This window comes from Malus domestica, chromosome 15 (assembly GCF_042453785.1).
Source record: "Malus domestica chromosome 15, GDT2T_hap1".
NCBI lineage: Eukaryota > Viridiplantae > Streptophyta > Magnoliopsida > Rosales > Rosaceae > Malus > Malus domestica.
The window spans coordinates 48,513,250-48,541,037 of NC_091675.1; the positions used below are offsets into that span (position 1 = coordinate 48,513,250).

The following is a 27,788-nucleotide window of genomic DNA, read 5'->3' on the forward strand; positions in this document are numbered from 1 at the left end:
CCATCCATCAATAAAAAAAACTTATTTTTCTGTATGAGAGCTATTAGGGTTTTAGCCATAATAAATGTAGGATAAACAAAGAGTGATCATATGGTTTAATTATAGTGTTTGGATTTATTGATAAATTTGAATTTTATTATTAATTTTATTTTGTACTTAATAGTAATTATGCAATAAGGTAAAATAGATAATTAACATTTAAAATTTAAGTTAGGTGCAAAAAAAAGGTTAAATAGATTTAAATAAAATTTCCTTTAACTATGTGGTTTTCCAAATAAGGAAGGTAAGAAAAGAAAATTGGGGAACTGGTCCTGGCAAGATGATACGTATTGTCTTGTCTTTGTCTGCCAAAGAGCTTTTGAGTGAACTTGTGATGCCCGATGATCAAGACGATGAAAGTGACAGGCCAAACGGTCAGACATCAAAATTTAAATTGACAGAACTCATAACAGACAATCAAAGTAAGAGCAAAACGAATTGCAGTCAAGGGTTTTGGAGTTATTCCAAGGTAATCTAGTGATGATCGACAAACAGTGGATGGATGTGGTTAAATCTTTGGACTTGGCACATGTACACAAGCATGTTTTTGGGACTTAGTGTCATGGGGTGACGAAGAACTGGAAGAGAAAATCAGGTTTGCGAATTCTTGCGCGAATAGTAACTTTTCGGCATGAACAGTGGTTTTTCTTTAGCAATTTTTTTCCTTTCAAAACAACAGTCAGCTTCTTCTATTCTTTTCAATGGTACAGCTGTTTTTCCATGACATATTTGTGATTGAGGCGTTTTAATTTTGTTTAGTAAGTTAAAAGTAGCTTTTAAGCAAGTAGCGTTTTACCACAATGATGAAAAAGTGTCGAGCGCGTTTGGGTTCTCTCCGGTAAAGATGAGAGGTATTTTCTCTCTCTGAGAACTTTTCGCACCGTTTGTGTGTGGTCTTTCCTTGATCCAACTCTCCTTCGGCTTCGGCCCTAGGTGTGGCCAGGATCAGCGGCAGTCTCTTCTTTGTTTCCTTCATTTTTTGTTTCTGTATACCTTGCTATTATTACAGATCCTTCATCTCGTTTACTTTCGTTTCACCTTGCGGTCCTAAACTCCGATCTTCACCTTGTTCCTGTTCCAATCTTCCATTTACCTGTCCTTAATTCCCTTCTTCCATGTTTCTGTCAACTGATTTCCTTCCACTTCTCCTAATTCTTTCCGCTTCGTTTCTACTTCAGTGTCTATTTCTTAGCTTTTCACATCCAACCAAATCGCTCTATCCCCCTTGTTTCCACACCAATCTTAATTTGATACATCTCTTCACTGCGCTTTGACGCGGATTTCCCGAATGGTGTGTAGAGCTCCGGCTCGGATGTTTACACCACCACCTTCCGTTTGTGTGCCTTTATCGGCACAGATACCTATGGTTTTCCATCGACTTCCCTATCAGCTTCTTTCGTATGGTGGCAGCGGATTGTTTGGTGATGTTTCAAGGAAGGTGGAGCTCTGTGCCTTCTTCTTCCTGAGCCTTTGTTTGGTCAGAATTTAGGTTGCCGTGTGGTGGAGGACCTCTGCTGGCATGGTGATGGTAGGGATGTAAATTACTTGAGTTTTTTGGTTTATTTAAGTTTGAGGGTCTACTTTTTAGCTGCGCAAGTTGGTTTTCAGGCAGGTGCAGGAAGCACCAAAACCAACCCTTCATCACCAATCCCACTAACACCATAATTTGCATAAACATGGATCTATGTTTGTGTTGTAAAAGCTCATACACATGATGGTAGGGCTTTGACGAAACAAGAATGTGCTTGTAACCACATGATCTCTGTGACAGCTGGTGGTGTTTCTCCACAAAACAACAATACGTGCTTGCAATCACCTCCTCTTCAAATCATGTGTATGCATTGGATGTCGGGAGAAAATTGGGGAACTGGTCCTGGCAAGGTGATACGTATTGTCTGCCGAAGAGCTTCTGAGAATTTCCAGGCGAAGTTATCGGGCTCTCTTACCCACCCTCCTCAACTTCAGTTGCTGTTGTTGTTTACAGTGCCAGTGCAAATGTGCCGGATTGATCACCTTGTGATGCCCGATGATCAAGACGGTGAAAGTGACAGGCCAAACGGTCAAACATCAAACATAAGTTGACAGAATTCTTAACAGACAATCAAAGTAAGAGAAAACGAACTGCAACCAAGGGTTTTGGAGTAATTCCATTCCCAAGTCCAGCATTATTTTTGGGACATCTTTCGAAAAGTAATCTAGTGCTGATCGACAAACCGTGGATGTATGTGGTTAAATCTTTGGACTCGGCACATGTACACAAGCATGTTTTCGGGACCTAATGTTATGGAGTGACGAAGAACTGGAAGAGCAGATCAGGTTTGCGAATTCTCGCGTGAATAGTGACTTTTCATGCATGAACAATAGTTTTTCACAGCTGTTTTACCATGACATAATTGTGATTAAGGCGTTTCAATTCTGTTTTAGTAGGTTGAAAACATCTTTTAAAATTCTAGTATTAAGTTTAATACTAACTTATTAACTAAAAATGATATTGTTTCTCTTTAACTTCTCTGCATAACATATGTAGCAGTTACAAGTTATCAATTGAAAGCAAAGCAATTTTCTTTCTTTTGCTGATTTAAGTAACTTTTGAGCTCACTCTTCAAGCAATACTCCAATTCCTTTGGAGCTCACTTTTGAGCTGTGCAAGCTGATTTTCAGGCAGGACCACACTCACTAATCGACCGACGTTATTAGTACTTGCAGGAAGCACCAAAACCAGCCCTTCATCACCAACCCCACTAACACCATAATTTGCATAAACTGGTTTTTGTCCCTTCAATTCAAGCCTATAAATCTCTGCCTCTTCCAAGTTCATGAATGTGAGTTTTGCTCCGTAAGCTATGAAGTCCGAATTTATCCCGCCCTCCTCCCTCCCTGTCATCTCCTCAATTGCACCATTCTCTTCTGCCCTTTTGTTCATCATCAGCTCTACCAAATCTGACACTTCAGCTTCTGCAACCAAGAAATTTGCTTCAACTGTGCTCCACACCATGTCATTAGTCCGAATTTCGAATTCCCCCTTGTGCGCATTTTTGGTACAAATTGTCACCCTTCTTATCTGCTCTGAGCTTTCCTTAATCTTTGACAAGGTTTTCCATATGATAGCAGAAAGAACTTCAAAAGCAGAGGAGACTTTTGCCGATTGGTTGCTTGGAGGACAAGAAATGTTTGAGACCAAATGATCAAGTTTCTCAGCAGAAACATGAAAAATGTGTTTCCTCATCTTGTAATTGTTGGGTGTCACCCAGTAATCACCTACTGGATCAACCCTTTTCAGAGAAAATGGTGTTTTGGGAACTGAAGAAAGTGATGGGAATTCATGTTTTCCGGGAGGTGGCACGTGGAGGAGCTTCCGCGGCACGTGACCGGCCATGATCTTCCCCCACATGTTCATGAAGTCTGAGGCAGAAAACGCATCTCCAAGGACGTTGGCCCAGCTGAGTCCCACTGCCATTCCTCCACATTTGAACCAAGTGAACTGCTTGCAAATTACCACATGAAAAAACGACCATGTAAATATGTGCAAAGAGGATTCATTTGTTCCTAATTAGTCTAAAGTCCAGACCCTTTCCCGGCAGATCATCTAATCAATATGGTTGAAAATAACAAAACTTGTCCAATCAGGTCTCTGTCAAAAGTTCCACGTAGCGATTGTGATTTACGCCTATTTCTGGCATGTGCTTATCACACATACACAATTAGATAATTATGAAAAAAAGACGCGTATAACTCATATCATTGTAGCTACTAATTATACGTTACTTATACGATTATATATGATTGTACTCCCAGCCTAAATGACAGATTCTCTCTTAAAACCACGACACCACATCGTCATGACTTCAATCAATCACAACGAAGTGTTACGATTTATTTTTCCTTTGCTTCTCTCTCCTATTAGTTTCTACTAATTGCAACCGGAGTAGATGCCACTATAATTGTGCTTGAATGATTGAGAGATTTTCTCCTCTGCACGCCTACTCCAGTTATGATTGAGTAGGCACCAAGATCTACAAATTTAGAAATACAGCTATTTTTGTTGTATTGGATTTATACAATTTTTTTTGAATTAACGAATAGCATGTACATATACTGAAATACCAAGAACAAAAGATGAGCTAAAACAAGTACATAGTATAGTTATTACCTGTAAAAAGACCAAAGGAGAGTAACCAAGATCAGGACCAAGGGATTGATTATAAGCAAGCCCATCAAAGAGAGAAGAGTCCTCCACAGCCCTGGCGAACCATTCATCAACTGTTTCTTCAGAATGCGCTTCTACAATTCTCACACCGCCGTCGTTACACTTGATGAACGGCCTCCCCGTTTCGGTTATCCGGATCCTCCCCGAGGCAGTGATGTGGAGCTGCAGGAGCTCGAACATAGGTTTCTTCAAGTCATAAATTGTGAGCCCCTCAACTGCCTCGCTCTTGAAGAAGTAGACCCCTTTGATGTAGTGAAGCTTCATGGCCAAGTCCATGTTGGTCAGCTCATGAACCTTGTTTTCATCACCTGTCATTGTAGCTGGAACAACCGATGAGAGCCTCAAGCTGGTTGATGAAACCATTTTGGAATTACAAGGTGGACTAGTTTAATGAAACCTCCTGAGAAGGAACTAGCTTGATAGGGATAATATATATCGATATATTGGTACTAGCTATTAATGTCAACTAAATTTGCAGCTGGATATGCTTTAATTAACTTTTGGACCATCTTCCTTTCGAGAGCAATGGTCAGAGTGACCGTGACATGGCCATATAATTTTATTAATGGATATTACTTGCAATTTTTACGAAGATTGCACATATTCTATCCATTGCAAATAACCTATTTCACTGTATCTTTCATAATCTGAACCGGTTAATTTTTTTAGTCTTAGCTTTAAGGTCATCCCTATAAAAAAAATTATTCGAATTGATAATTGTTTGGTCATTCATGTGTATCAAATAAATGTGTGGTTCATCATGAATATGTTACTTGATTTCTCAATCAATTTTTTTTTGTACTTTTGGATGCACAAAATATCTCCAAGTCAGTGGTTTTTTGTAGAGTTGGTCTTCACGTGAAGATTAAAAAACTGAACAATTTCGATTATAAAACTTATACAATGAAAGTACATTATTCACAAGGGGCTGGGATATGTTCATTACTTCCATAAATATCCAAGTATTATCCTATATTAATTTACTTTCTGAAATGATTTTTACACAAGATTTTTTTTCTCGTACTCTTGTTTATTTTTGTCTCTTGATCAACATTTTATTATTCAATCTAAATGCTAGAAATACACAAAGTTGTGGAGAGAGAGAAAAATAGTACAAAAAATAATTCCTTTCTTCTAGATGCCATGGTCCAAGGAAATTGTGGATACTCGTTTAATTTAAGGGAATTTTAACGAAATACTCATAGTACTATTCATTTTAACGAAAAACCACATTTTTACTCTGAAAAGTCAATCATGGTACTATTCACTTATAACACATTTTTGTTATTTTCGTTAAAACTCAAAGTTTTTAAGTCATTTTTATTAGTTTTCCTTTAATTTAATGATAAGTGGTCATTTAACTTCTATTGTACTTTTCCTTTGCAGTTAAATTAAAATCGAACGGTGAATGACTCTAATCATTTTCTCAGGCCATGACATCTAGGTCAAACGGGACTCGTGTGAAAATCAAGTGGCTTGATTTTATTTGTTTATAATTTACATGTCTCCAGCGCTATGTCAAAATTTTCCATTTTCCTAATCTTAACTTGTAACCGTGTAACTTTGCTTCCATCTCGTCCCTTATATCATCCCAATATATCAAGTTGGGTCAAAAAAATCGTTAGCTTAGCTGATGCATGCGCTTGTGTAGACTTCAATTGACCATGACCATTTTAAAATTGTATTCGCTAATTATTGTTTTAAGTGTTTGATTCTCGTGTTTCTTCGACATAAGATTTTAACGAGACCACATAAGTTGAAAACAAACAAAAAAGGAAAAGAAAAACAAAAGCACCAAAAAAACAAAGAACTTGCCGCCTAATTAATGTAGCTGGAAGTTGGGAGTTGCCTCCTAAAAATATAGCTGGAAGTTGGAACCTGGTGCCATCTCAACTTGGGTTGTTTTTTGGGTTAATTTTTATGGTATGTTTCTTAATTTCTACCTAATACCTAATATTATCTCACCTTGGATGAAACATGCCTCATACAGGATATGTCCCCTACATCAATAATATGCCCCTTAATATGCATTGTCTGTCCAGTTTTACTTTTTTGTTGTCTGTTTCTTCCTCTTTCTATCTATCTACCACGCATGCTCTCCTAAGTAAGAACTATTGCCTCCTGAACGGTGCAGCCGGGTCAGCGGTGGATAGAACCTTCCTCTTCGACTTACTGCTACTCACATGTGTAAATTCTATCTTCTCTCCTTCATGTAACTTTGAGTAGTAATATCATTTGTATTTAAAAAACTATTCACCTGGAAACCTGTGAGTTAATTTGCTGTTTCTTCCTCCTATCGCCATGCTAACCTATACAGTATACATGCATGTGCGGTGTCGATGAGCTTTTTAGGGTGAAAAAACGCACCTCATTGCACAAAATGGTGGTTCTGAGAGCCGACAGAACTATGAATGCTCAACTACGTACGTGAAATTGTTGGAATTTAATTTGTTAGTGGTTTTAAATTGAAGTGTACTTTTATTTCATATTTAATTATTATTTTAATTACTTTGTTGTTATACCCAAACTTTTTTTTAAGACAATGGTATTAAATTATTGATGATAAAAATCCAGTACCAAGAAACTGTAATTTTCAAAAGCAAAACTAACGAAAAGGGCTTCAAAATTTTGAGTTTTAACAAAAAAACCATCTACTAACTTTTTTTTAATGATAAGGACAAGAGAAAAAAAAAATACATAACAAAAGTTTGGTGCAGCCCCTACTTACTACGCCAAGTACACCCGCGAGAACTTCGTCAATTACAAAGAGGTCAAGGCCAACTACAACCAAGCCCTCCACGAGCTCTTCCTCAGGGCCTACAATCAATCCCTTTGGGTCCCCAACAAGGTAAATAATGGTGTATGATCCTAATGAATATGGAAGGAAAGGTTACAAAGAATAAACGAAGTTTGATTTTTCTTTTTGGTCTTTTGTCGCGGTGAATGCTTTCTATTGGAATAAGCTAGAAAGATCTCACTCCCAAGTCCCCAACCCACATTTTTTTTTTGGATCAAAGTGGACAATAGTTATCATTGTGGACGTAGTGACCTTGTTGTCATGTTCTACTTTCAAGTTTCTTTCTGAAACATCACTTTTTTTTTGTGTTTTTGACACTTTTGTGTGAGTTTCTGGTGAACCCAATTGGGGTTTCTTGCGATTGCAGTACTCAGTGGACGAATCTGCGGCCGATAAGTTGAAGAAAATCTGCTCCACTTAGCGTGTCTGCCAAGTGTTTGATGTAATGCCCGAAAGATCATGAAGATATCCAGGCTGCAAAATGTGACTAAAGTTATAATAATGGAAAAACTTGAATTAACTGAGTCATCATCTGTGCCAATATATGTGGAATACTTTTGTAAAGTTTTCAGAAAACCTAATGCCAACATTGATAAAGGGAAGAAATAGAGAATTGTTCAGAGTTCAAATTGATTTTGCATATAAAATGTAAGAGAGAAAGGAACGCGTGTGCATAGCCGTAGTGGTTGAAAGGATGTGCAACACAACAAAACATCCACCATAAAAACAGGTGTGGCCCTTGAGGGCTTCGATGGTGCCCTCTTCTCCATTGGGCATGAATTCACCACAGCCATCCGTAACAGTCCCTCCTATGGTTGCTACATGGTTCTTAAGGCACTCCTTGTAGTAAGTTTTCATAAACAATGTCATAAGTTTCATAAACAGTGTCGTAAGTTTTCATAAACAGTGTAGTAAGTTTCATAAACAATGTCCTAAGTTTCATAGACAGTGTAGTAAGTTTCATAAACAGTGTACCGTGAGTTTGTGCATCAAATTTTTGTCATTTTTTATTAAAATTATGCCTTTTTCATTCAAATTTAAGTTCTTTTGTCCTTTTTATTAAAATTTAAGGGGTTTTCATTAAAATTTAAGTCTTTTTAATTAAATAAAGTTAGAGCATGGTCTTTTTATTAAAATAAACTTAGTCCAAGCCATTTTCATGAAGGTTCCCATTTTCAAACTGGTCATAGTTGAACTGTTAGAGATTTCAATAATAAATATATAAATGATTATATATATATAGACTTGGCACTGCATTGTGCAACATGTGTGTGTATAATAGATAAAGGGTGCTAAGGTGTGCAGCAAGTGTACGGGCAACAACCTTTACAAAAGATTGGGCTTCATTCAACCTTTTACATTTGTATATTTTGTTGAATGGTTGCAACTTTTGATTATAAGACATGATGATATTTATATTCTGAAAAATCTAAATAGAAGACATGTCTTTTGGGTCAACACTATTAAGAAAGATTGTATATCTTCAACTAAAATAAAAAGACTCGATGAACGGGTGCTTTGATGCCTATAAATACCTATTGTGACATAATGTTTCACACACAATTTCAGAAGTTTGTTTCTACTTTCCTTGCTCTATTCTCTCTCCATCACATTCATACAATTTCTTTCTAGTTATTTCTAAGGGAATATAATTCGGTTTTGCTAATCGAATATTCCATACTTTATTATATCCTGGAAGTGATTTGCCAAGATACCTTTAGCAAACTCATTCGAGTGGGGACAAATAACACTTTAAGAAAACGATTCAAGTCAAACCTCAAAGTCATCATTCAGATTATTCTCCATATTTCTACATTTAATCTAACATGAACAATTAAGCAAGATGAACTATACATAAAGGCTTGATCATTGGTCTACCAAAGTAGCTTTATTCTCCTTCCACTCACACAGATTGTAAGAATCAAGAGTCCGAAGTTTAGTCATCGAATTGAGTAACCTACTTTGGAGTCTCCCCTTGGGTGTCCGACTCATTTGCGCTCTTACCAACAGGGACCTTCAGAATAGCTAGTTGACAGAACTGCAAAGAATGGCCTGCATCATTAAGGACTGCCTACTATGCTCTAGAGCCTCATCTACCAGTTGCCTGTGAAGGTTTTTCCCTATATAGCCAGGTCAAACAAGAGAAACATTAATTGTCACTTACTACTCAAAACTCTTTCAAGTTCTCTTTTTCTATCTTATAACAACCTAACTCTTTTAAGGCCCTAGAGCGATTTGCCAAACTGTTTGGGTTGAAAATGACATATTTTAGCACTTCAAACTAGACACCATCTGTAAAGTTAAGCTCTGTCACCTTGCTTAAAGCAAACCCTCACTTAAACTAAGTTGCCACCTCTTAACAAGCAAACCCACAACTGAAGTAGCCTTCCAGGCTTCCACCATCTGCTTAAAGAAAGCTGTCTCATTTTTATCAGCAAATTTTTCTTCTTTTAGCCTATTTCCACTTATTTCATAACCAAAACAAGAGGTTCGAGTTTGATAGAAAGATCTAAGCCAAGAATTACCTGGAGTAAGTGTTAGTTGTTGGATTTTATAGTTTGAAACATGGTGAATCATGTAAGTACATGTGTGTTGTTATCTTTGCTTTCCATGTATGTTTCTAAATCTCTGAGGTACTTCGTTATTAAGGTTTGATTCAGTTCAGTTGCCTCATTTAACATTTGAACCTCTTTTGATTACTGATTTAGATACCATTGATTTTGTTTCTTCGTTTAAAGTGTTTGTAATCGAACATCGAATAGTATATGAAATTGTGGTTGATTCTAAAGATGAGGATGCCAAGTCATGACATATGTTTCTTAGATAGCAAATCATAATATGCCATGTGTACAAAGTTTCTTTAGACTGTTAGAAAGAATATTGTAATTAGCTTTGGCTATATATATTACATGTGATGTAATTATTTTTCATTCAATGAAAGAGGAATATTCACAAAACATTGTGTTCTTAGTTTTCTATATGGTTTCATTGCCAACCGCCTCACAACCTCTCTCGATCCTTTTCTATTCCGCTATGCTTCTCTGATTTCTCTACATTTTGCCTGATTTCTTCATCGATCTTCGATCTTGTCTCGTATCTCTTGATCTCTAATGGCGTCTCCTTCTGCGTTTTCTGAGTCAGTGCCCAATCCGAATCCCAATTCCTCTTCAAACCCTAATTCTTCTCAATCTTACATATATCTCACGATCCAAAACATTGGCAGCATGGTGCCTATCAAGCTTAAGAGATCCAATTATCTGCCTTGGGGAGCTCTCTTTGCCCCAATTCTTCGGCGTTATCAGCTTCTTGGTATTGTCGATGGCATAGAATCGTGGCCGACGCCATTTTTGCCTGATCGATCTCTCAATCCTAGCGTTCAAATCTTGGTATGAGAAAGATCAAAATCTCCTAATTTAGTTCAATTCCACACTCTCTGAGGAGGTAATTCCATTTATTGTTGGAGTTTCGTCTTCTCGAGATCTCTGGCTCAAACTTGAACAATGATTTGGGGAGTTTCTGATACGCACATTCATCAGCTTCGATTGCGACTTCAAAGCATTCAAAAAGGTTCAGAATCAATGTCTGATTATCTACAAGAACTTAAAGAGATCTATGATTCTCTCACTGCCGCTGGAGCTTCAATTTCTAATTGTGATCTAATTGCTACCACTTTTGCTAGTCTTCCTGATGATTTTGAGTCTTTCACCGACTTGATCATGCTTCGATTATCTTCTACTTCTTTGGATGAGTTGCATGGGTTACTACTCACCAAGGAGCTTTCTATGAATCGTCAAAAGAAAGTTATCTCCTCCAACAATGTTGAACCTTTTCATGTTTTATCTGTACAAGGTCAACCACCTCTTCTTCCCATATCGCCCCAGGCATATGCAGTATAGAATCCACCACTTCAGAACTCTTTTCGCTGCAATTCAAATCAAGGACGGAACAATCGCTATAATAGTACTCGTGGCACTAAAGGCAACTCTCGAGGAAATCAGTATACCAATGGCTTCACTCGCACCAACAACAATTTCAACTCTCGTGGTTCATCTTCTGTCCTAGGGCACTGTGTCAAATTTGTGGCAATCTTAGTCATGAAGCTATTGACTGTTTTGATCATATTAATCCAAAGATCTCAGGTCGAATTCCCCCTGCCAAACTTCAAGCAATGTGTGCACGCTATTCTACAAAGCATTCTTCTTCTTGGCTGATAGACTCTGGTGCTACCTCGCACATCACCAATGACATCTCAACCATCAATTCTCATACTCCTTACACTGGTGAAGAAAAAGTATACATCGGCGATGGTAAAGGTTTGTCAATTACTCATGTTGGTTCTTTTATGTTACATACACCCACAGCTTCATTTAAATTGAACAATGTTCTTCATGTTCCTCACATGAAACACAATTTGTTGTTTGTTTTTCAATTTCTCCGTGATAATTATTGTTCTTTGACACTTGACTCTGATAGATCCGTTATCAAGGATCGTTCTACAGGGAAGATGCTTTTGCCGGGCTCAATTAAAGATGGGTTCTATCCTCTGCACACTGTCTCTTCTACTGGTAAAGCTCAATCTTCCATTACTACCTCGGCTTTTGTTAGTATTAAAGCTCCAGTCAAGATATGGCATAGTCACTTGGGTCATCCATCCTCATCTATATTTCACAAGGTTATAGCTAATAAACTTGCTGTGCAAGGTACATCTTCTGTAGATTTTTTCTGCTCTAATTGTGCTATAGCCAAAAATCACAAGCTTCCTTTTAAAGTTGCAAGTTCGTCTGCTTCTCAAAGTCTGGCATTACTACACTGTGATGTTTGGGGACCTGCCCCTGTGCTTTCTGTTAGTGGCTTTTGGTATTACTTGTTGTTAGTAGATGATCATACTAAGTATAGCTGGTTTTTTCCCTTAAAAGCTAAATCAAAGGTGTATTCTACATTTGTAAGCTTCAAAACATATGTAGAAAACTCTGTTAGAAATAAAATAAAGGCTATACTTTCAGATTCAGGGGGTGAATTTATTGGTACTTCTTTTCAAACATTTCTCAAATTGCATGGTATTTCTCATCAACTTAGTTGTCCACATACTCTTGAGAAAAATGGATGTGTGGAAAGAAAACACAGGCATCTTATTGAGGTAGCTCGCACTCTATTGGTTGCATCTCATGTTCCACAATAGTATTGGGTTGAAGCTATCTCCACTACTCTTTATTTGATCAATCGCTTACCTGTTTCTAGTATTGTTCATTCTCCTTGGGAATTGTTGTTCCATTCATCTCCAGATTATACTAGGCTTAAGGTATTTGGCTGCAGCTGCTTTCCGTGGTTAAAACTGTATGTTTCTTCGAAGTTAGATGGTAAATGTAAGGAATGTGCTTTTCTTGGATATAGTATGCAACATAAGGGCTATAGGTGCTTAGATCCTCTCACTGGTTGAGTATACATCTCCAAGCATGTTTTATTCAATGTGACAGCCTTTCCATTTCACCAAGTTCACCCTCATTCCCAGTTTTCTTCTACATCTGCCATTATCCCTCCCATTATAGATCTTCATTTCCCCATTTCTCGACCCTCCTCTCCACCTATTAATCAATCATCTATACCTCAACCTCAACCTCAACCTCAATCATAAACCACCATCACTTCTGTTGAATCATAAACCACCACTACTTATGTTGAACCCTCATCTCATGTACCACTCCCCAACATTCATCCAATGGTTACTCGGTCTAAAAATGGTATTTTTGGACCCAAAGCCTATACTGCTACTAAACATTCTCTGCCATCTACTGTGGATTATGTTCCTACTACCTACAATCAAGCTGCCAAGTATAGTGAATGGCGTCTAGCTTTGCAAATTGAGTTTAATGCCCTTCAATCCACTGGAACTTGGTCTCTAGTTCCCTCTTCACCATCTTAGAATGTGGTCGGCTGCAAATGGGTGTTTAGAATTAAGAAAAAGCCTGATGGTTCTATTGATAGGTATAAGGCCCAATTGGTTGCCAAGGGTTTTCACCAACAAGAGGGGCTTGATTATCAGGAAACATTTAGTCATGTAGCTAAGCCTGTTACCATTCGCATTTTGCTCACTTTTGTTGTTCAATTCAATTGGTTTTTGCATCAGCTTGATATTAGCAATGCGTTTCTTCATGGAAACTTAAAAGAAAATGTACTTATGCAACCTCCTGGCTTCAGTGATCCAACCTTGCCTAATCATGTGTGTAAACTCAGAAAGTCCTTATATGGACTCAAGCAAGCTCCCATGGCATGGTTTAATAAGCTTTTTCAAGCTCTTAAGTCCCTTGGTTTTACTCAATCTTGTTATGGTGCATCTCTATTTGTTATAAAGGATCTTATTCTAGTTATTGTATTGGTTTATGTCGACGACATATTGGTTAGTGGCCCTGATCCATCGGTCTTTAACTTGTTCATAAAAAAGCTTGGTTCTTATTTCCAGTCAAGGATTTAGGTCCTCTTCATTACTTTCTGGGATTAAAAGTTCAAAGATCGCAACAAGGTCTCTTTCTTCATCAAGGAAAGTATCTTTTGGATCTATTGCAGAAAACAAAGATGGAGGCTGCAAAACCATGTTGCACACCCCTTGGAACTACAAAGTTGGATCACAGTGGCATTCCATTATCTAATCCCACTGAGTATAGGTCTATTGTGGGTGCATTACAATATTTGACCTGGACTCATCCTGATATCTCTTTTGCTGTAAACCAAGTCTGCCAGTTTATGCATCAACCTACTGATCTTCATCTGCAAGCAGCTAAAAGAATTCTCTGCTTTCTCAAAGGCACAACTTCACATGGTCTTTGGTTCAAACAAGGTAATCTCAATCTTTCAGACTTATTTGATGCAGACTGGGCGGGTTGTACATTTGATCGTAGATTGACTAGTGGCTTTTGTGTGTTTCTTGGATCAAATTTAATAAGCTGCAGTGCTAAGAAGCAGCCTACAATGGCTCGATCTTCCACTGAGGTTGAATATTGGTTCTGGCTCACACTGCATCTAAGTTTACCTCGATCTGCAAGGTTTTTCGTGATTTTGGCTTTCCTTTATCTCTCAAACCTACAATCTGGTGTGATATCATCTCTGCTATATCTCTTGCTTCTAATTTGGTTTTTCATTCTCGAACCAAGCATGTAGAAATCGATTATCAGTACATTAGAGAATTAGTTCTTTCTAATCTTGTTCGAGTTCAGTATGTCTACAGTGAGGATCAAATAGCTGACATTCATACCAAATCATTGTCTAAAAACATGTTTCTTTTCCTCCAGTCCAAGCTATCACTTGGAACTTCAACTTCTTCCAAGCTCAGCTTGAGGGAGTGTAAAGATGAGGATGCCAAATCATGACATATGTTTCTTAGATAGCAAATCATAATATGCCATGTGTACAAAGTTTGTTTAGACTGTTAGAAAGAATATTGTAAATAGCTTTGGCTATATATATATATATTACATGTGATGTAATTATTTTTCATTCAATGAAAGAGGAATATTCAGAAAACAATTGTGTTCTTAGTTTTCTATAGATTCAGTTTGTTGGAATCATAGTGTTTATGTCAATTAATTCTTATTGTTTTGAGTACATGTCGAGTGCAAGCGTGACTTCAAATTCTCATCAAAATTATAGAAATTATCAAGGGAAACATATTCATTGTACAAGAATATGTATTTATTCATTGTACAAGAATATGTATTTATTCAAGCGTCAGAGCATCTCCAATAAGCTTCCAAATGAACACTGTCATAATCTCTTACCACACCACCACCCACCATGAGATGCTTTCCCAACCCTCGCCTTCCCGTAGACAGTAGCTCATAATCCGTCTCCTTTGTCTTGTGCTTTTATTTATATTCATCATAATGGGCTTTATTTACCCTCCAAGTAATACAAATCCTAAAAAAACCTTTGGCCTTGCGCTTTTTAACTCCTAATTTACGCAATCATATTCCTATTACAATACTAACTGCAATAAATACTGAATTATTTCCATTTTTATACCAAATCATTATCAATTCATTTTCATTTCCAACCATCTCGTCGCCATTAATTCTTAAAACTAAGTACAAATTAAATAGTCCCACCAGGCAAATGGTAGTTGGGACTTTCAATTGATGCGTACATGGAGAGAGTGTAGCCCTTTCATATTTTTATGAATTTGAGAGAGAATGTGTTGTCAAGTCTTAAGTAGAAAAAATAGCAGAAAAGGCTAAACGATGTGCCATTTCAGGAAGCATGAGCCAAGAGCCAAGAGCCAAGAGCCAAGAGCCAAGACGTATCCGCATCTCCTTGCCCTCTTACTTTTTATTGAAGGGACCGACAATCACAAAGGCATCACTACTAAAAATGGACTACCTCCATGATAATATCTCCATACAATATTCAGACCACTAATTTGTTTCACGTACTATAAAACAATCAAAATTCTATTTTAAATTGCCAAACTCAAAAAGTTCATTTTCAAGAGATGCAGTAAAAGAGTCTCTATTATAACAAAATGTACCGTCACTTTTTAAATTTAGATGAAAAGTTTGTTAAAATAAAAAGTGTTATTGAAGATGAAAAGTTAAACTGAGTAACTAAAATAGTTTGTGACACGCTCAAGTTACTAGTTTTACAAAAAATTAGAATTTCTTAAAGATGTTCTAAGAGCCAGAAGAGCTATGGAACCAAAAAAAGTGACTTGGTGCTAATGGGCTTCAAAGCCACACGACTTGGACTTGGGCTCAGAATGCTTAACGGGTCTAACACCAAAATCTTGCTAATTAATATTGAGCCGAAACATTAGAGTACAATAATACGCGACATACATAGTTGACTTACGAGATGAAGAATTCAAGAAAATTAAGCGAGTAATTTAAGCCAGTTAAAAGACAATGTATACTATAAGCTTAATTATGTTGAGTTCCATGGTTGTAACTTGGTCTTAGCTTGGCATTGCCATTAGAAATTGGCTTTTCGAGAAGGTAATTGTTGAGATGGATCTGTGAGACATTGTTGAGAGGATAACCATTTTGCACATTGCCTTTGCAAAATATGGGCTTATGGCCTCCATCTTATAGAGATATCCATTTTGATCGAGGTTCTTTTTCAAAAATTAATTAACAAGACAGAGTAATCTAAGTTCTTATAAATCATTTCAAGGTTTCTTAGTTTTCCAATGTTAGATACTACTCCACTTTCTCACATTTTGTCGCATTTCTAATCTTGATCATATTTTCCTATTTGACGTTAATTTATTTTAATATGGTAATTTACGTGTGTGCAATGTTAACATTGAAATTATATGGGATATCCAAATGATTTTTTTAATACGACACAAATGATACTAGGAGACTGTGAAACCAAGCCTAGGATTTCATCAATTGAGCTACAAGTTTTTACAAAATAATCAAAGTGATCAGGGCATGTTTACTTGCTTGAAATGGAGAAAATGATGAATAGAAAAAAAAAGGGTAAATTACATAGTAGCCCCTCAGGTTTGAGCTTTATTGCAATCTCATACAACATCTTTAAAACATTTCACTTTCATACCTCAAGTACTATTTTATTTCAATTTCATACAACCGTTAGATTTTCCATCCATGGATCTGTTAAATGCTGACGTGGCTGCTACATATATGACACGTGACTGCCAAATGTCTGCCACGTGACAAATAAAATAATTTTTTAATTTTTTTTAAAAAAAAAACATATCTGCCACTTTTTTTTTTCTCTTTCTTCTTCTTCTTCTCTCTCTTTCTTCGTGACTGCCAAATGTCTGCCACGTGACAAATAAAATAATTTTTTAATTTAAAAAAAAAAAAAAACATATCTGCCACTTTTTTTTTTTCTCTTTCTTCTTCTTCTCGGTTCGGACCTTTTTTTTTTTTCCTTCTTCTTCTTCTTCTTCTTCTTCGCCCTCCTCCTCCTCTTTCTTCTTCTCTTCTTCTTCTTCCTCCTTCTTCTTCTGGGTTCGGTCCTGTTTTTTTTTCTCTTTCTTCTTCTTCTCTTTCTCTTTCTTCTTCTTCTTCTCTTTCTTCTTCTTCTTCTCTTTCTTCTTCTTCTTCTTCTGGGTTCGGACCTTTTTTTTTTTCTTCTTCTTCTTCTTCTTCTTCTTCTTCTCCCTCCTCCTCTTTCTTCTTCTCTTCTTCTTCTTCCTCCTTTTTCTGGGTTCGGTCCCTTTTTTTTTTTTTTTTTTTCTTCTTCTTCTTCTTCCTCCTCCTCCTCCTCTTTCTTCTTCTTCCTCCTTCTTCTGGGTTCGGACCCCTTTCTTTTTTTTTTCTTCTTCTTCTTCTTCTTTCTCCTCCCTCCTCTTTCTTCTTCTTCTTCTCTTTCTCTTTCTTCTTCTTCTGGGTTCGGACCTTTTTTTTTCTTCCAATTTCAGGTTTTTTAAAAAAAAATTAAAAAATTATTTTATTTGCCACGTGGCAGACATTTGGCAGCCACGTGTCATATATGTGGCAGCCACGTCAGCATTTAACAAATCCATGGATGGAAAATCTAACGGTTGTATGAAATTGAAATAAAATAGTACTTGAGGTATGAAAGTGAAATGTTTTAAAGATGTTGTATGAGATTGCAATAAAGCTCAAACCTGAGGGGCTACTATGTAATTTACCCAAAAAAAAAAGTGATGAATACGAAAGAGAATGAATTTGAATGAGATCATTACTCACCTAAACATGGTTCTAAAAATTCCCACTTAAGCACTAGGCAGCTGGTCACCACTCCGCTTTATCTCGAGGCATTTGAAAACTAAGAAAGGGCGCCTCGACCTACCTAGGCGCCCATCTAGCCCGTCAGACCCACTTAGTCACCTGCCTAGTTTGTGACTCACTTAGACAGAAAATAGATAACTTTCATTTTGTATGTTATTTTTTTTAGTAAATTGTTTAAGAGACTTGTTCAATACTTAGATGAACACATATTATATATTTGTTCCCCATGTTTTCATTATGTTTCAATATTTTATAATGTATATATCATTATGTTTCAATATTTTATAATGTATAAATCTGCCTAGTGCACCTAGGCTCGCCTAGACGCTAGGCTCCAGTACGCTGCCCGACTAGCGCTTAGCGTATTTTAGAACATTGCTCCTAAATCAATATAAATTCATAGTTTTAAGGTATTGACTAAAGGATTGTAACAAGAAGGCCACGTATTTCATATGTATTAGTACATGTAGAAGAAGTCAAGAATCGAAATAATTCACACTAGAAAATTTAATTGTGTGGAAGATGAGGCTTAGCAATATGGAACAAGTTTACCGCCCACTTAGCATTTCAATTCAATAATAAATTATCATGTGAAAAAAAAAATGAACAAATTTATTATTGAATAAGAGACACATATTATAGCGTTTCCATTCCACATAAGTCATTCCCGACACAAAAGATTGGAAATGGATCCTCTCTATATCCCCTTCCACCAAGTCCACCAAGGTCACAAATTCGGGTTTTTGAAATTTGATCCAACGGTTACAAACAGAAGTCCATTTTAAAAATTATAATAATTTTAATCATTAAATCAAATTTCAAATACTCAAATTTATGACCTTGGTGATGTTGATGGAAGGTACCAAGAGGATCCCTTTCCCAAAAGATCCATCCAGAGATTATAAAGTACAAAAAAAAAAAATCGGAAACCGAAAACTTTTAAAGTAACATGAAAGAGAGAAATGCATGACGCATGCAGGCGCGTGGGTTATCAGCCCAAATGGCGAGTTGCCCTCTCTCACCTCATTTATACCAAATCCCTTATTTTTGGCAATTCTTTTATTATTTCTTTTCTTTTTCAGTTTTCTTTACTCGGATGCCACTTTTCCTCTGACTCCCTCTCTCTCCTCTCTCTCTCTCTCTCTCTCTCTCTCTCTCTCCGTTTCATAAGTTTTTTCTTGTGAATCCTCGTCTCTCTCCTTCACTCACTCTCCCCCCCCCTCTCTCTCTCTCTAGAAACAAGTTCCCTGGATAAAAATAGTGTCTCTGGTTTTGCCTCCTCTGTGAAATACAATGAGCAACCCGGAAGAAGAGAGGCCTTCAAACATGCAGTCTGTTTTCTCAGGTCACTATTCCCACTTTATATTTTCCCATTATTTTTCTTCTTTTCCTCATATATCTGTGGTGGGTTTTACTCTTTTGCAATTGATTTCTTAGTTTTATTTACTTTACGATTGTTTCCCCAATGTATGTTGCCAAGTGCCTAATTTTTTGGATAATTATGCATTTTTCATAATGCAGGTATTCTGTATATGCTGATGATTCAGGTTATAATTTTTCTGGGGTTTTGGGGTTTTTTTCTTCTTCTTTTTCTATATATATATATATATAATTTTTTTTTTTTTTTGAATAATCAGACATGGCTGTTTGTTCTTGCTAGAAAGTATATATGGAGACACTGGGTAGATTGACTAATGACAGCAACCAGCATTGGCTATTGAACAACTTTGTTTGCCCTTGGAGAATTATGACTCATTGATGTTGTTGTGCATCTGTTTTGTCTTGAGTTGTTTTTCGATAAGTTTTGTAGACTCGGAATCTTAATGGGGTTTTGGGAATGAGGTTTTGTTGCTATGGGAACGGCGGCTAAAATAGTAGTCTGTTTGTCAGTTTCAAATCACTGTTTTCCGTCGATATATCTGAGATATGAGGCACTATATCTCGTAGAAAAAAGTTGTGATCTGGGACTGGGAGCTACTTGTTTGCTATGAATGAACAGCATGTGTCATGGGGGGTTTGTAGCTCGTGTTGTACAAAATATGCTACCCATGCGAAGGTCAGAGTTCGAGCCTCTCCCTTTGCTTTCCTTTGTGCCAAAAGGAATCAGAATCCTTATGGGAACAACATGTTGGCAAAGTCTGCCATATCCGAGGGCCTATATCAGGTTCAAGCCTGTTGGTGTCCCGTAATTATTAAAAATAACTTGGCAAAAGAAGAAACAACGAATGATTGAACAAATTTAGAGAAAACCAAATAGATAGAGTTATTTGGCAGGCAGTAGGCTCAGTTGTGGCCTTATTATTTCCTATGTACTTTTTCAGAGCATGAATGTTATTACCGGGTGATTGTTGTTGATTTACATCAACACCCAGGATAAACTATGAACCTGAATTGTAGATTGTCCTTTGTGCATACTAGTTTCCCGCGGTTTTGTTTAACATTTATCCAGTTACAGATAATCTTTATTATTTACTTGTGTTATAAAACATCAGACATCTGAATTTGAGTTTTGACATTAGTTTTCTTATTTCCACAGGTTTCGTACTTGACCCTGAAAAATGTAGCAACCTAAGCTTGGGAGAAAAGAGAGAGCTAGTTCGTCAGATTGCCCAATGGTCAAAAGATGCCCCAGAGATTCTAAGTTCCTTTACTCGTAGGGAGCTTCTTGAAATTATCTGTGCCGAGATGGGTAAAGAGAGGAAGTACAGAGGATATTCAAAACATCTTATGATACAGCAGCTTCTGAAGGTAATTGAATTGAATTCTAAGAGCAATACTAACAGTAATACTGAAGTTGCTCCTGCCAAAAATCAAACTGGAAAGAAAAGGAAAGGGGAAGCTTCCTTTCAACCTCTTTCTGACCCAGGTCATGTTTCTCCGGTGACGACTAAAGAAGGAAATCTTAAAACCCAAGTCTGTCAGAATGTAGCATGCAGAGCTACTTTCGGGTCAGAGCAGTCTTTTTGCAAAAGATGTTCTTGCTGCATCTGTCATCTTTTCGATGAGAACAAGGATCCTAGTCTATGGTTGACCTGTGGCCCTGGTACTGTTGATGAGAATGGTCCATGTGGAATGTCATGCCATCTGGAATGTGCTCTAAAGCATGAAAAATCTGGCATTATCAAGAGTGGTTGCTATCCAGAATTGGATGGAAGCTTCTATTGCGTTGCTTGTGGAAAGGTTAATGATTTAATGAGGTAAGAAATATTGTTTAAGCACCTGTAAAAATTTAAATCTCAGTTACTTACTCTTTAACGGCATAGGTAACGTGTGGTGTTAGGATGCTAGTTGTGTATATCTTGGTCAGTACAGAGTCCCAACCTAGTATACCAATTGCCTATTTATCATCTTTAAAGACATGTACAGGTGTTGTGTTTTTGTGCCTGTGCACGCACAAAGGTATGTGGACAGTGAATGCTACATGTTTTGCTGCTACAGTTATAAGCAGCGGCCATTGAACACCTACAGAATCTACCAAGATGAGTATGCTATCTACTGACATGTGTTGACCCCGACATAAGAATAAGATAAGCGAACCATGTTTACAGTTTACTAGATGTCAAGCTCAGCCATCAGAATATATACGGAAATGTCTAAATGCATACCTACTATAGTTTCTGAGAGTAAATCTCCCTTAGGTTGTTTTTGGTTCGCAGAATGTCTGGGATAAGAAAGGAAGTCTCAGGGAAATTGTATATGTGGCGTTTTTGCAACCATAATTTAATATAGGAAATGGCACACTTTCTACAGCAGGAAATGAAAGATATGGGAAATGATAACTCCTTCGAAATATATAGAAACAACCTTTTTTTATTACGTCACCTGTTTACATTTTCACTGGTAATATTTCTTGTTACAAGCTATTCCGAGAAAATTTAAATCAATCCACAACAAACTGAAAACTAGAAGTATAACAGCTAAACTAACAATTTATTCTGAGGAAGTATTTTCGTTGATACAAACGTAGCCAATGGTTGGTTGGGATGAGGTTGAGAATTCATGTTATTTGACCTAAATCTGGAATGAAAAATATTTCACTTTTCTTCAATTGCCAAATAAAAATGTTGGCTAATTGGATGGTTGATTTTGTTTACAGAACCTGGAGAAAACAATTGATGATTGCAAAGGAGGCTAGAAGAGTGGATGTACTGTGTCTACGAATTTCTCTATCTTACAAAATTCTTTTAGGAACGGAGAAATACCGAAACCTGCAGAACACTGTAGAAGCTGCCATGAAAAAACTGAACAAAGAAGTAGGGCCACTGGAACAGGTCTGTGCAAAGATGGCGCGTGGAATTGTTAACAGGCTCTCTTGTGGTGCTGAAGTTCAGAAGTTGTGCAATTCTGCAGTGGAGTCGTTTGACTCAATGTTTTCTGATCCTTGGCCTGTCCCTGCAGAAAAGGAAGAGCACGCAAGTAAGTTATTGTTTCTTTGTTTTCAATAATTTGAAGTCCGCATTCACATATGTAGCATCTCAAATAAAAACAGCGCCTGAAATTTCATTTTATATGGGTTATGTACGACCCTCTGACTACAGTAGGAAATGAAAACTATTGGCTGGTACCATCACCCTAGTTAGCTAAGTTATAACCAATTAATATATATATATTTATTTGTTCACTGATGTTGCTTAATAACTATTGTATCAGCTTGCCGCATCCAGTTTGAAGACCCGTCCCCGACTTCTGTTGTCATTGTGCTGGAATATGAGGACCAACTTTTTAACAACTTTTTGGGGTGCAGGCTGTGGTATCGTAAGTTTGATGCCAATGATTACCCTGACCAACCCTCTTTCATTGTTTTGAGGCCTGAGAAGAAATTTACCATCACCAATCTCCATCCCTCATCTGAATATTTCTGCAAGGTTTCTCTGTTTAGCAACTCTGGAATATTGGGTGTTTGGGAAGCTAAGTGGGTCACGCCTGCATCCTATGATAGCTCCGTTGTGTCAGAGAAAAAGCGAAGGGAAGAGAATGTAGTAGTTGTTCAAAACCATTCCCAAGCTGAATCAACCAATTCTAGTGACATCAAATTAGCTTCTGGAGACCATCCCGCAAATCTTCAATTATCAGATGGCGTTGACAAGAACAAGAGCAAAAGTCTCTACTCACTGCCTCCTTTAACAAAAACCGTTTCTTTGATCAAAGATGCAGTTTCTCCATTGACACCTTGTAAATCTAATGGAATGCGCAAAGTACCAGTTTTCAGATGTGCAAAGCAAGCAGAGGAAAGTGATTACGACTACTCTGTGAGAGCAATCAAATGGTTAGAGCACGAGGGCCACGTAGATGAAGATTTTAGAGTAAAATTCCTGACTTGGTTCAGTCTGAAAGCAAATGTGCAAGAACGAAGGGTTGTCAGAGTATTCGTGGATACCTTCATTGACGATCCATCAAGCTTGGCCGGCCAGCTCATTCACAGCTTCGTGGATAAGATTTGCTGCCAGCAAAAGGAAGACCAATTTCTCAGCATGGACCTTCCACAAGGTTGTGCCATTAAATTTTGAACAAGGGGATCGGCTTTACGCGAAAAGTTTAGTAGTAGGTAGGACATGGTTTAGAATGTAGGTCTTATTTTTTTTCCTTCTATTTTTATTTTGGTTGCGGAAATGTAGGATTTGCAGGGAGACAGGAAACATAGTCATCTGCTTGATCGAAGAAAAGGGTTAAGCTTTTTGGTTTTAAATGTACTACCCTTAGGTGGTTTGGGAGTGAGGTGTTTAAAAAAAAAGCACCCATGAAAAAAAGCTGTGAGGGTTTTAGGTGTTTGGTAAACTAAAAAAAAAGGGCTTATTTTGGAAGCTGCTGTGAGAATAAGCTGAAATCAAAGGAAAAAGCTGAAGCTGCTATTTGCAGCTTTGGAAAACTGACTTTTTCTCAAAGCACACGGAACTACAATGCTCATTTAATGAAAAGACCCACTATTAGACTGTTTTTTTTTTCCAAAAGCACTTTTATAAAAAAATTTACCAAACACTCTGCTGATTTATTTCACAGCCGCTTATTCTCACAGCACAGCTGCTTATTCTCACAGCAGTTTTTTTTCAAAACACAGCAATACCAAACCAGCCCTTAGCCTTTGGCTGAAGGTGGATACTTTGCATCCTAAAACGTCTTACTCCGATGATCTAATATCGCATGATCCTCAATTTTTTTTTTCTTCTTAAAAGAAAGGTAGAACTTTTCAACCATTTTTTTTCTTTCGATGAGGTGCGAATCAAGACACCTTTTAACCAGGGGGTTCTTTACAACCATTTCAAGCTGATCAGTGATCAACATAAATAAAAATTATACAAAAGCATGAAGGTCCTTGAGTTGAATATCAGAGTGCGCAACGAACAAGATTAACAAAATAATAAGAATATTATTACACAAACTGAGAATGCTGAAACGGTTACAAAATCCTAAGAGACTACATTGTGACTAATTTATTGATTGAAACTAACTAATACAAGCACTACTATATATAGTGAAAACTAAAGCAAAATCCTAATTCTTAAAAGGATATAGAAAACTCTAATAAACCCTAAATCCTAATCCTTAAAGGATATAGAAAATTCTAATATTCTTGTCCCACAAGAAAACCCTAAAAAAAATTAAACTAATAACTAATTTTCCAACACCCCCCGTCAAACTCATGGCGGAACACATACATGAGTTTGCCAAAGTAGATGTGGATGCAAGACTCCAAATTCCAGTGCTAATGCCAATGCCGATGCCGATGCCGTTGCAAGATTGCCAATGCAAATTCCAACTTCCGAACAAATAAACAAAAATTCAATTCACCACGTTCACAACGTCACTTGAGTGGTCTCCAATCCAAACACTCAAACGATCGTCGCGATGGTCAACAACAGGCTTCCCGATACAAGCCAAACAAACCATATTTCTTTCTTGCCCGTGTGGGCCTTCAAACAAAAAAAACTAACGTTTTTTTTTCCTTTTTTCTTTTCTACCCTTTTTTTTTCTCTTATTCTTCTTCTTCCTTCTCTCTGCCTTTCTTCCGGCAAAACCAATTGCAGCAAACAAGGCTTGCAAAACCAATTGCAGCAAACAAAAAAAAAATTCTAGTGCAAAGTTAACCTGCAGAAGGGGAGTGACAGATCCGACTGGTAGGAGTCGGTGCGGGTACCGTGAACGTGTGGATGTAGCAGTGGAGACGGTGGTGCGGGTTATCTGGGCAGATTGCAGTGCGATGGTGGCGACAAGAATGACTTTGACTACATATGAGCGGAAGACGACGGAAGAAACTAATACCCAGTAAACTGACAAACAAAACTGATACAAACAAATTGACACTAATCAAGAACAAATTAAATCCCGAATGATCAAACCTGCTCTGATATCAAGTTGAATATCAGAGTGCGCAACGAACAAGATTAACAAAATAATAAGAATATTATTAAACAAACTGAGAATGCCGAAACGACTACAAAACCCTAAGCGACTACATTGTGACTAACTTATTGATTGAAACAAACTAATACAAGCACTACTATATATAGTGAAAGCTAAAGCAAAATCCTAATCCTTAAAGCATATAGAAAACTCTAATAAACCCTAAATCCCAATCCTTAAAGTATATAGAAAATTCTAATATCCTTGTCCCACGAGAAAACCATAAACAAAAATAAACTAAGAACTAATTTTCCAACACCTTGTCCACGAAGAAATTTGTTCGGTTTGGGTCGACTTGAACTAGTGTTAAATTTTCAGCTTCAGAAGGATCATCTGCAGTGCAATGTCGCCATATATTTCACACAAAATGGAGCGTTCTCTGCAGCATCATTCTGGAAACGAAACGGAGCTTTCGAATAAGCCCAATTCTCCTCCTTATGAACTTGGTTGTGAAGAATAACGCCCCCTTTGCCAACACTAATGAAGCCTGCAGATTCATCAACAACATAAATCCAAAACAAGATTACGAGTCTATTGTTGCAGCACAAGGATGTTGCGCGATGAAGATCAAAGGGGTTGGAGTGCATCAGAGTGCAGCTCGGATTCAAGTGCACAAGTTTGAAGTTTGAAGTTTGAAGTTTTAAAGATTATATGCGATTTGTAATAGACGGCTAGGATTATAACATCTAAACGATGGAGGGAGGGTGTCATTTTTCCTAGTATTTGTTAGGGCACGTTTGTTTGGACTCTTTAAGTCTCACTGGACTGGACTGCCTTAGATAGGAGTCCTAGCCCGTGTTTGGCGCAAACAAGAACTATCTTTAATGACGTTAAGTCGGACTCGCTCCGACTAAAACCTTCCCTAGCTGTTCTTAGCGAGGCCGGTCCAAAACTGGAGGATTGCTAATCCCGTCTCTAGCGCCTACGTCGTCTGTGGCGTCGCCCTCATCATCCAGCGAACCCAATCACCAAATCTGGCCTTCTCCTTTGTACATGAGCTGCAACCCCCTTCTCCAGCCACCAAATCAGATTAAATCCCAAATACAGAAAACACCATAATCTGCGATAAACCCAGAAAATTATTACCTTGGGTTGTAATGCTCTTCTCCATAAATCCGTAGGCATAAAGTAAATCGAATTTGGAGATGGAAATCATAAATTCTATTAGAACTTGATTTGGGATTTTTGAGTAAAAGAGATGTGAGAAACAAAAAGAAATACATGTTGATCTTTGGATCCAAATGAAATCAGGTGCAGAATTGGCTTCCTCCTTTGAAGAAGAAAACATGGAGAAATAGGGGAAAAAAAGAGAGACAGGAGAGGGACGGTTGGCCGGAGAAAAAGGGATAGAAAATAAGGGAGAGGGAATGGAAAATGATAGACCTTTCGAGAGAAAGGCAGAAATATCCTAAAAGAAAAAAATAAATTAATGATAAAATATTAATTGATATGAATAAAATAAAATAATATTATAATTTATTAATTATTCTGCTTCTTAGTCCGACACTGCACCAAACGCTTCACTAAGTTAGTCCAGCTTAGTCTAGTCTAAGCCAGTCCAGCTTAGTCCCTGCAGCTAGTCCAGTCCGAGACAGTCCGGCGCAACAAACGCCCCCTTAGTGTTTAAGTTGTCCCGTGCAGACTGTAGAGCATGCACGTGAGCTCCTTCACCCAAGTTGAGCATGTCAGCTCTATCGGTTACTTTCTTGTCCTATTCGGATCCAGGGGGCGGCTCTGAGAGTAGCCGAAGTAGGCGCCTGCCTAGGACCTCTAATTTTTTTTAAAACATATATAGATATAAAAAATTTTACAATTTAAATTCAATAAAAAAATATAGTATTAGGCAATAATATAATTTTTCAAATAAAAATTTTACGGTTTTCTTTTTTCCCTCACCCACATGTAAGTTGTAACTATAGTTTATTCTTTCAAATCTAATTAAAATTTAAAAATCAAAATGTCAGTCTTTTTTCTCGATACAGCCCAACCGCTTTCTCTCTTTGTTTTCGCAAAACTGTCGCTCTTCTCTTTCGGTCTTCACATGGTGAGTATTCTGATATTGATGGGAAAGACTTATTTATAGAGTTAAGAATCTTGAGAGAAACTTTACCGAAGGAAATAAATCGGGCAATATAAGTGTTGAAATATTTGAGACAAATGGATGGTTGCTTCCCAAATGCATGGGGTGCTTATAGAATTTTGTTAACTATACCAGTTACAGTTGCCTCTACAGAAAGATGTTTTTCAAAATTAAAGTTGATCAAATCTTATTTTCGATCAATTATATCACACGAAAGATTGAATGGATAAACGTTTTCATCAATTGAAAAAGAATCGGTTGAAAATTAGATTATGTAAACTTAATTAGTACATTTGCGTCTAAAAACGTAAGACGTATAATAATTTAGTAATGTTTGTATATCTTTCTTCTTTTGATATTAATTTTTAATGATGTTTGATGTAGAAATAGATTGTTTCATGTATTTAGCAAATTCTTTTTTATACATATCAATGTGCAAAAGGTTGAGGGTCAAAGAACTCTAGGGCCTCACTTCGAAGGCTCGCCCAAATTCTCATGGCTAGCCCTGTCCGGATCACCACAATATGTGTGTGTGTGTGTGTAGTGGTAAAGGTA

The 27,788-nt window shown here is 37.2% G+C and overlaps 2 protein-coding genes and 1 long non-coding RNA gene across 3 annotated transcripts; 2 read left to right on the forward strand and 1 right to left on the reverse strand.

Annotated features, from left to right (window-relative positions):
• Positions 1-859: 859 nt before the first annotated feature.
• Positions 860-2,486, forward strand: LOC139192572 (uncharacterized). Its single transcript, XR_011576776.1, has 2 exons — positions 860-1,567; positions 1,811-2,486. It is a non-coding gene; the product is annotated as an uncharacterized lncRNA (long non-coding RNA).
• Positions 2,477-4,777, reverse strand: LOC103401996 (protein ECERIFERUM 2). Its single transcript, XM_008340737.4, has 2 exons — positions 4,190-4,777; positions 2,477-3,520 (listed from the first exon to the last, which is right to left on the reverse strand). The coding sequence occupies exons 1-2, from the start codon at positions 4,607-4,609 to the stop codon at positions 2,642-2,644; spliced, it is 1,299 nt and encodes a 432-aa protein (XP_008338959.1). The 5' UTR covers positions 4,610-4,777; the 3' UTR covers positions 2,477-2,641.
• Positions 4,778-18,819: 14,042 nt separating this feature from the next.
• On the forward strand, positions 18,820-23,621 carry LOC103416239 (VIN3-like protein 2). The gene is made up of 4 exons (XM_008354497.4): positions 18,820-19,100; positions 20,292-20,952; positions 21,852-22,171; positions 22,406-23,621. The coding sequence occupies exons 1-4, from the start codon at positions 19,049-19,051 to the stop codon at positions 23,260-23,262; spliced, it is 1,890 nt and encodes a 629-aa protein (XP_008352719.2). The 5' UTR covers positions 18,820-19,048; the 3' UTR covers positions 23,263-23,621.
• Positions 23,622-27,788: the final 4,167 nt, after the last annotated feature.

Bases quoted from the DNA above. Each gene is read 5' to 3' on its own strand.
- LOC103416239 (XM_008354497.4), top strand. From the start codon at position 19,049: ATGAGCAACCCGGAAGAAGAGAGGCCTTCAAACATGCAGTCTGTTTTC. The intron at 19,101-20,291 runs GTCACTATTCCC...TTATTTCCACAG, and splicing joins CATGCAGTCTGTTTTCTCAG to GTTTCGTACTTGACCCTGAA. The intron at 22,172-22,405 runs GTAAGTTATTGT...CTATTGTATCAG, and splicing joins AGAAAAGGAAGAGCACGCAA to CTTGCCGCATCCAGTTTGAA.
- LOC103401996 (XM_008340737.4), bottom strand. From the start codon at position 4,609: ATGGTTTCATCAACCAGCTTGAGGCTCTCATCGGTTGTTCCAGCTACA. The intron at 3,521-4,189 runs GTAATAACTATA...ATTTGCAAGCAG, and splicing joins CTCCTTTGGTCTTTTTACAG to TTCACTTGGTTCAAATGTGG.